Source organism: Asparagus officinalis, chromosome 2 (assembly GCF_001876935.1).
Source record: "Asparagus officinalis chromosome 2, Aspof.V1, whole genome shotgun sequence".
Taxonomy (NCBI): Eukaryota; Viridiplantae; Streptophyta; class Magnoliopsida; order Asparagales; family Asparagaceae; genus Asparagus; species Asparagus officinalis.
In genome coordinates, this window is record NC_033795.1 from 80,967,589 (window position 1) to 80,977,025 (window position 9,437).

General features: G+C 35.0%; 1 protein-coding gene and 1 pseudogene across 1 annotated transcript in view; one reads left to right on the top strand and one right to left on the bottom strand.

The window, feature by feature from the left end:
- The window catches only part of LOC109831404, a 990-nt pseudogene extending 214 nt beyond the window's left edge, over nt 1-776 (top strand).
- LOC109831794 (anaphase-promoting complex subunit 7) overlaps nt 1,308-9,437 on the bottom strand; it is a 19,946-nt gene continuing 11,816 nt past the window's right edge. Inside the window, exons 9-18 of the mRNA XM_020399229.1 lie at nt 8,371-8,416; nt 5,045-5,118; nt 4,091-4,141; nt 3,814-4,014; nt 3,681-3,725; nt 3,503-3,596; nt 3,271-3,416; nt 2,137-2,366; nt 1,811-1,871; nt 1,308-1,715 (exon numbers count right to left, since the gene is read on the bottom strand). Of these exons, the coding sequence (XP_020254818.1) occupies nt 1,629-1,715; nt 1,811-1,871; nt 2,137-2,366; nt 3,271-3,416; nt 3,503-3,596; nt 3,681-3,725; nt 3,814-4,014; nt 4,091-4,141; nt 5,045-5,118; nt 8,371-8,416 (1,035 nt within the window). The 3' untranslated portion in view covers nt 1,308-1,628. The remainder of the gene's footprint in view (nt 1,716-1,810; nt 1,872-2,136; nt 2,367-3,270; nt 3,417-3,502; nt 3,597-3,680; nt 3,726-3,813; nt 4,015-4,090; nt 4,142-5,044; nt 5,119-8,370; nt 8,417-9,437) is intronic.

Genomic DNA, 9,437 nt, shown 5'->3' on the forward strand with positions numbered 1-9,437 from the left:
ATTCTCTAGTTCAAAAAATATGAAGGCATGTAGTAGAATTAGCATCACAATGCATAAACTCTTACACTGATGGTGAATTCCTAAGATGCACAACATGTTAATGTTTGATCGGCAAATGGGTTGTTACAAGCATCTAAGCTCTAGCTAGATCAAAAGCTTTCCACTTATCTACTCAGAATAGACATCTACACTCTAGTTTTCTAATTGTTCCTTGTCCGAGAATTTCTGAAACTAATCGATTGAGGAGCCTTTGGTATTATGACATTTTCATAATTAATCAAAATGATGAAGTTGCACAGATATACGAATATGCATTTTCGTTGCTTTTTCATCCAAACAGTATTCTTTGAGTTATGTGACTTGGAATACAAATTAATCTCAACATTATCATTGCCCATTTAAGGAAATAAGGCACACCATTCTCCTTGCTCCAATCAAAACCTGTAAAAAGTTTCGAAAGGGCATTTCGGGTATATCACATCGCATTCAAGTAGATGCTCTTAGTTAAATAACTTCATAAGGAGAGGAGTGAGTAAGGAGCTTGGCCTCAAAGCATGCAATAGTGATCTTCAGCAAAAGCTCATGTTGCATGTGTCACGCTATTAAAAGTCTATTTCATGATCTTGGTATTAACATTTTAATCCAGGAGCTTGATCAAGATCCAAAAAGGGAGAGATATAGAGAGAGCTCTGGTTCAGTTTGTGGGCCCCAACACGGCCATCCCTTCAGTGTTCATAGGAGGGACGTTGATCGGGTCCACTGATAGGATCATGTAGCTTCATCTTGGCAGAGATCCCATCCCTTTGCTTCGCAATGCAGGCACTATCTAGCTTTAATTATCGGTCTGCAGAGAATTTGGCAAAAAAAACCATGATAGAACAGATAAACATAGTATTAGATGTTATGTACTTTGTTTCTTCATATGATAATTATTCTCTAATCACTCCTCTTTTCTGAATTCAAGTGAGCGTAGCACGGGCTACTTAAATATGCTCAGTTATCATCATCAAATAAAAGCTTAAAGCTGTATATGAAAAAAGGAAATTCATATTTCCTTATTAAAACACAATACTTTTGCACTTGACAGTTCTTGACTAAAAATATTACAGGTGATGAAAAAATTATCCATAACAATGCATCCTATTTTCTCCCATGGTGAATTCCTAACTGCACAAAAGGAATCCAGCTTTGCGCATATTGACATCAGATATACATCAAATATGGATAACTTCTCGGAATATGAGTATCGGCTCTGAACTGAAGGAAGGCCATTCAATATTGTGCAACTTGTGCAGAACAACTTTAAGGGAATTGATGTGGCCAAGAACAAAACTTTACTACTGTACACTCATTATAGCGTACATAAAATGATCATCCCAGTCACAACATAATGTTTTCTACATTTCCATGATAAATATTAGATTTAGATTACAACTGCTCTACAATTACATAATAAGTATTTTGCACAAGATCTAAGAATCTTCGCAAGTTGACAAGTGCATTAAGCAACTGTTTCGGAACAGGCATCACTTCTTTCTGGCCACTAAGGTTGTCTTAATAAGCCTATATCCATGCTCATTTTGCAGTGATCAGATGTAAATGACGCAACAGACAGCTATCTCTGCAGCTTAAAGCAACTCAGGATATTCTTGGTCCCCATCGGCATCTTCAACTTCATTTTCCTCATCATCTTCAGGTGCATCTGGATCCAATCCCTGCACATACACAAATAGAAGTCATACAATATTGGACTCAAATAAGCAAGTCTTTGGTTGATGGCAAATTCATAGAAGCTGAAATGAAGACAAACCCTCATCTGCTTTTCCAAGCGCTCTAAACCTTTTTTTGCAGCTTCATTTTGTGAGTTTATTCTGAGCAAAAGAATTAGATCATAGGTTAAGTATAAGCCAAGGGGGGAAATACTTAAATAACACAGGCAAAATAAGCCATTTTCAGCTTGTAATGTTAACCAACATTCAGAAAGTAGAAAATTAGTATGCACAGAAAGGCAAACAGGCAAATATCAGATTGATGCTTTAATGTCTAAGAGATACATCACGAGATTATATCGCCTTCAGAGATTTGAACTCTTTAGATGACTCGATACTGTTAGGAGTTAAAAGACGGCTGCATTACCTTAAAGCAGCTTGATAGTGTGATAAAGCCTCTTGCAGCATATTTGTTGCTGCAAACACTTGAGCCAATTTGATGTGGAGAGAGTCATCAGCCCAGTCTTTCAGATATCTTTCGAGTAGAGAAACAGCATCTTTATTTCGTCCTTCAACAACATGTAGCTCAGCTAAGGCCAAAGCAGCTCCAAGAAAACCTGGTTCTAGACGAAGTGCGGATTCATAGAACTTCCTTGCCTTTATAATGTATTGAGAACAGAAATATCAAGAAAAGAGAACCAAGTTTAAGCCATCAAATCAATGCATATAGAAATTAATATAAAACAGATGTCAAGAGCGATATAAGACAATAAAATCTCAATAACACACAACACATAACTTTCTCAAATATGAACAATGTGAAACATGCCTTTTACATTTTCCGAGGTCAAAAACAACTACCATATTTATGCTAAAGCATTTTCCAAGAATAAATACAGTATAAACAATGGCTGCCTCGATGATTCCAACCATGCTTCTTCCCATCCAAAAGAGATTCACTAATGGAACACAATGAAGAGATGAGAAATCAGATAACTAGTTGTTGACTTGATACGAACACACTCTTACCTTGATGCAAAACTCCTAAAGAAAATCATGGTATAGGGAGGAGTTCTTGCTACAGTACTCAAAAACTAGCAGCGCACAAAGACCTACCCAAGTATAAATCAAAATTTAACTACTTCATGTTGACAATATTGCTAAAATGATACATCATGCTAGCTAAAATTAAATATACATGCATGTTTATCAGGAGAACTAGATGAGTATTCCAGGAACAGAAGAGTAGAAAATAAAAGATAATAGGAACTTACGCTAAATCTTTATTTCTATACTGAACAACAGGACTGCAGTATATTAGATGTTCAGGGTATCTTATATTTCTTGCACTTGGACCTCCCTCATTGTTTAATTTATCGCTACAATCAATCTTTACAAAGAAATTAATTAAAAGAAACATAAACAGCTCATGCTTCTCTAGATTTTCTACTTCTGTGTTTAGATATATCAAACTAAAGAAAAAAATTAAAGAGTTTTTAACAAGAGGAAATAAATGTGATATAGGCTTACCATATAAAATTTGCATATACTAATACTTTACCTTTTCCCTCCCACCAGGATTACTAGCGTGCACATCGCCCACTAATTTGAGAGCTTTTGCAGACTGTGGCATGGCTCTCATTGCCTCACGGGCAGTTAACAAGGCGTCTTTGATTTTATTTTGAACCAGATAAGAACGTACTAAGCCTGAACCAGTAAATAGATAGTGAGAAGCATGTTTTGAGGACCACACACACAATGAAAAGACAAGATTATCTACATAAAAGAAACACCTTGGTAAGACCGAAGATCAGGCCTCAAATCTTGAGATGCTCTAAAGGCTGTAACAGCAGCATCTGGTCGATTGAATGCCAAAAAGAGGTTTCCCTGGTCAAGACAACAGAATTTATATATATATAGCAGCCGAAGTTTTGCCTCATACATTATGACTAGATATTATTAGTTCATTACCTTCATTATATGTCCCGGAATATGTCTATCATCAATTCTGAGGCTCTAAATGACAATAAAAAACACTGGTGTTATTAGACATTTCTCATTTAAAATTGAAAACAGCAATAAATTGTAATATGATGTGCCTAACCTTCTCGGCATAAGACAGAGCTCTTCGTTCATCTTTTCGTTCCCATAATACTGATAAAGCAACAAAAGTTTCTGCTCTTGCAGGGTCGATATTTAACAAGTCATGGACCAATTTGTTCAGCTTAGAGTGGTCGGACTTTGCTTTTAGAAGCATGGCATACTCATCCATGTATGTAACAACATATGGATCAAGAGAACGAACCTGTGACATTCTAGCTTTGGGATATCCATAAACAAAACTATAACTTCTGCACGTGCCAATAGTTTTATCATCTTACCTTCTCAAAATTCATAGTCGCTTCATCATTTCTCCCAATTATCGCTTCAACCTTCATGCAATATATATAACTAGGTAAGTGATGGTATCAACTATGAAGATACTTGAACATTAAAAACGTTATTTGTCAAGAAGAAAAGGATAATTCTTCTTTGGTTGGTTTTTACGAATCTACGTGAAAACTGTGAAAACATAAAATCTCAATCAAGTTTGATCAAGGTAAGAATTACATTTGGAACTGTAAGAATCATATGCAAAAAATACTTACGTAACACAGTGAAAGGTCATACTAAAGACATTATAGAATACTCGATATACTACTTGGAATTGACGATAAGCAGAAGGAAGTCCAATATATCACATATGATTATTTTCATTATATTCCTTCCATTATCCACATGATCAATGGAAAGATCTACCACATTTTTCATATTTAGAGATATGAAGGTAGTATACAGTAAGTTGGCAACATTAAAATTAGTTGTTTTCTTCAATGATGCTAAATAAGCATGTCTTACTGAGAAGAAAACCTTTGCACAATAAAGTAGTGATCACACTGAATATACGCATGCAGAAACTTGGAAATCATCCCCTGGAGGTTCTATCCATATTGGATATTGTCTCACTTGTTCGCCTTCACCACCGCTCAGTTAAATTCAAGGGACAGGGTGAACATGTATGCAAGATAGATGATGGATGTGAGAACTTAGTTAAATACTGAAGATTGCATGCAAAATAAGCACAACAAATCCTCGTTTAGAACGACTTTTATTTGTAAGATAGACAAGGAATAAATGATGAAAAAAAAAGAAAGAAAAAGTTGTTGCAGCAGCTATAATAACCAAAAAGTCAAGAATAAATACACTTCAATTACTGAGTAGTAGTCATTACTGTTATAAACAGTGCAAGTATAAAGTATGAAGTCCGCTTAACTAATCAGATGCTTATCTCTAACCTTTGCAACCTCCAACAATATATGGACATTATTAGGAAAACGTTGCAAAAGTTCAGAAAAATGTTCTAGACCACCTGCAAAAATAAAGATAATTCAAAAGAAAAATAAGCACCTTCAACTATTAGAAATTCTGTGAATAAACGTCCTAACGCTAGAGATTGCTAGTAAAAGCTAGCATGTGCGGAAATAGTATTTAATGGAACAAAAAAAAATTATCAGGTAAATATAAACAGAGATAAAAAGAAATAGATGATTTTGGACAACCATGCAACAATTATATGCACCTTTTATTAGTATATTGCTTAGTACGAGACAGCACCTATGCTGCAAGGTCTTTATGTTCAATTCTGAACGGACACTTGTATCATGTCATGTCATGTCGTGTCAGACATGCGTCCAACAACTACAAGTTAAAAAGGAAGACATTGGTTGTTAAATAGGCAGATATAGGAAACTATGCCTTCATGAATGCCATGTTCAACATGTTGCATCATAAACCTAAAATATCTTAGGATCTTTAACACCCAACCTCAAGGATGGAAATCTCATAATACCATGTATAACACCAGTTAATTTCCTTTTCATAATACAACGAGGAAAATATGGCTTGAATAGTACAACATAGACTCTAATAATATTGCTTGCTAAATATTGGCACATCAAGAAAAGTCTGCCTTCATGAACGTAGGAAGATATGTCATGACATGTCGTGTCAGATATGTGTCTAACAACTATAAGTTAAAAACAATAAGATTGGTTGTTTAATAGGCAGATGTAGGAAGCTGTGCCTTCACGAATGCCATGATCATATCATGTCCATCATATACCTAAAAGATCTTAGAATCTTCAACGCGTACTCCCTCGGTTGGAAATTTCCTATAGTACTATTACCATATATATATAGAACACCAGTTCCTTTCATTTTCATAATGAAATGAGGAATGTTAATGGATAATATTGCTTGTTAAATATTGTCACATTAAGAAAAGTCTGCCTTCATCAATGTAGGAAGACATGTCGTGCCGTGTCGTGTCGGATATGTGTCCAACAAACAACTATACATTAAAAAGAATGAAATTGATTGTTAAATAGGCAGGTGTAGGAAACCATGCCTTCATGAATCCCCAATCACAAGCATAACATGTGCATCATACACCTAAAAGATCTTCTGATCTTTAACACCCACCCCTACGGATGGAAATTCCATAATACAATATATATGACACCAGTTTGTTTCCTTTTATAATACAATGAGGAATACCTAGCTAGAATAACATAACAAAGACGTATAAGTTTACGAAAGATTTCCTTGACAAATACCAAAACACCAAGAAAAAACTGCCTTTATGAATTGAGGAAGACATATGTGCAGTTTTTTGTGCTGATGTGCAGTGTTTTGTGCAGTTATGTACATGTATACAAAAGATCAGTCTCTTCCTCATAGACAGAAATATTTTGTCACAGACTGGGCAGTAAAAATTGATGAATGTAATGAAGACATGCAAAAGTTTTCCTACATATTTGTATTTATACCTAGGGTCATTTTTCTATTTGAAGAGAATTCTAGGTACCATATGACCAAACATGCAAATAAGGGTGCCAGTCGAACAGATTCAGTGTAGATCCCCAAGAGATCTACTTGTAGATCCATTATAACACTGAAGATAAAAACCAACCAAGGAAACAAGAATTCATATGCAAATCTAGACGGAATCTGATTCATATGCATTATAACACTGAAGGGTAAGCATGCAGATAAAAACCAAACAGGAAAAGGAGAATCCACATTCGTATCTAGATGCTGTAATCCTATCTAATTCATATTCCATTTTGGATAATTCCAATCAAATTTATGTTCTTAATAAGCCAAATTTTCCTACATATCAAATTAGAACTTGTTAAGATCCACTTGTAGATCCATTATGACACTGAAGGATAAAACCCAACCAAGAAAACAAGAATCCATATCCAAATCTAGATTGAATCTGATTCATATCCATTATAACACTGAAGGATAAACATGCAGATAAAAACCAACCAAGGAAACAAGAATCCATATCCAAATCTAGACACTGTACTCCTATCTAAGTCATATTCCATTTTGGATAATGTGAATCAAATTTATGTTCTTAATATGCCAAATTTTCCTTCACATCAAAATAGAAATTGTTAAGATCTTTTTGCTCATAATAATTAGTCTCCGCTGTTTTTTCCCCTTTTCAAAGTGGAGACTAATATTCAAATCATGGAAGGTGCAGAAAAGCGATCCAAATGAAAGTGCCAAACAAGTTTAAACATGAAAAATTAGTTGTGCACAAAATGGATTGGAACAAGAAGTATGATTTAATTGTGGTTAAGAACCTGAAAAGTAAACAGAAAAAGATCAAGTATTGATTACTCAAGGATCCATATCCATATCCAAATAAGAAACTAGACCCAAGTTTCAGGATCCCCAGGGCACTGAATAATCTGTCTGGATACAACTTCAAGATTCCAATCTAGAAATTCAGGTTAGATTTGGATCAGGTTACTAGCCTCCAATGCAACCCCTGAACATTGATCAGTGAAGTAATATACATGCTCATATCTGTCAAGTGTCAACACACGCATAAGATGTTCATGCACACAAGGAAGTTAATTACGTAGTGCATACCATAACACCTCGCAACTCGCAAGGTTGTCAGAAATATAGCCATGAAGTTAAATATCGACCAGTGAGATTGAAAAACCCAACACACATACAATCTTACGCATATAGCTGCATCAGTACTAATATGCAAGTCCTGGACACTTCCAGATATCAATAAGATCAGAGACAAAATGACGTTTTGGAACTACGAACCAGGGGTAGGTCTCTTGGTGTGCTTATTAATCAGGCAGCTCAATTTTATTTTTGGCAATTCACCCCCATTAAAAGCTAATATAAAGAGCATTTCGAGAACAGAAAAACAAAAAGAAGAAATTTGAAAGTTCGGTTCTAGACAAAATATGAAGGTGGATACTATAACTTGCAGGTAGTAGTTGTGCTAACAGTCCTATATATATAGTTTTCCCCTTAAAAACTAATGAAAACGTAAAGCTCAAGCATATACATAGTTTCAGGATATACATTGATTGTACATTCATATACGTTTCATAGACAATAATGACAGTGTAGAAACTACATCAGTAAAATCAAATTTCTTTTCCACAGTATAAAGCCAAAGGCCAATCAGAAAAGCGAAAAGTGAAATTATATATATGTCAAAAATATAAAAATACAAATCCATGTGGATATGAGAAGTTTAGAGTCAACATGAGCAGACTACATTGGGAAATGGGAATACCTTTGTAATCATTTGAAGCGATGCAACATTGAGCCTCGGTATACCGCTGTAGAGACATGTATTTGATGAATACAAAATATCAGAAAACACTTAAAAGCATATTTTTCAAGAGAGGTTTACAACTTTGTTGAAGAATGAAAATTAGAGTATATTATTAGAATAAAAAGATATTCATATTCCACAAGCCAAATCAAAAAGTATACTCAGTAGTCAGTAGTAGCATATAACATAAGGTAACTATATAAACCACAAGTTAAGAAGCATGCAAAAGAATGCCTCGACTGATCGTCTTGACAGTCTGTCAAAACAATGGTGGACCAACTTACTATACATCCTTACCATTGACAATACTTTCGCAACAATTAAAGAACTCATAGATACAAGCAAAAGACCTTATTTGGATAATCGCATTAATGGATATGAAAACAGAAAGGAAATTTTTGAAGACCATCATTAAGCTTGCATACAAAGGATTTGAGTTGAAACCCTACATGACGCAGCCAACATGCGCGCATGGCATGGACGTACAAGGATAGTAATTAATTTTGAACCCACAATATAAGTTATTGGCTTCAGGTCAGGCCAAGTCACAAACAGGAGGGATCGATAGGGTGGGGTGGATGTTCAGAGTTTGAGGCTTCAGTCACCACTAATTCTGCACAACCTGCCTGGAAGCTGTTTTGCTGTCAAAATCCTTAGAGCCCATCTATCCTGAGGGAATTTATTGGCCCAAATGAGCAAGGAGCTTCCTACTGAGCTTGTTCAGATGAATATTGGAGAGCAATCATGTAGGTATTCTTATTCATATTTCTTCATGCAAATATAAGATATTCCTAGAAATACAATACATTCTCCAGCAATGGTTCCTTATCCTTTTCTTGTGTACTATATTTGGACTTACCCATGAACCAACCAATGACTTTTATGTATACATATGAGATATAACATGGACCTTGTAGTGCAAACCGTTGCACCTGTTATGCATCTACTCTCATAGTTTTATTCCTTATAATCCAGGATGACAACTCAAGTGAGCCCTCAAATACTGTTTTGCAAATTTTTTTATC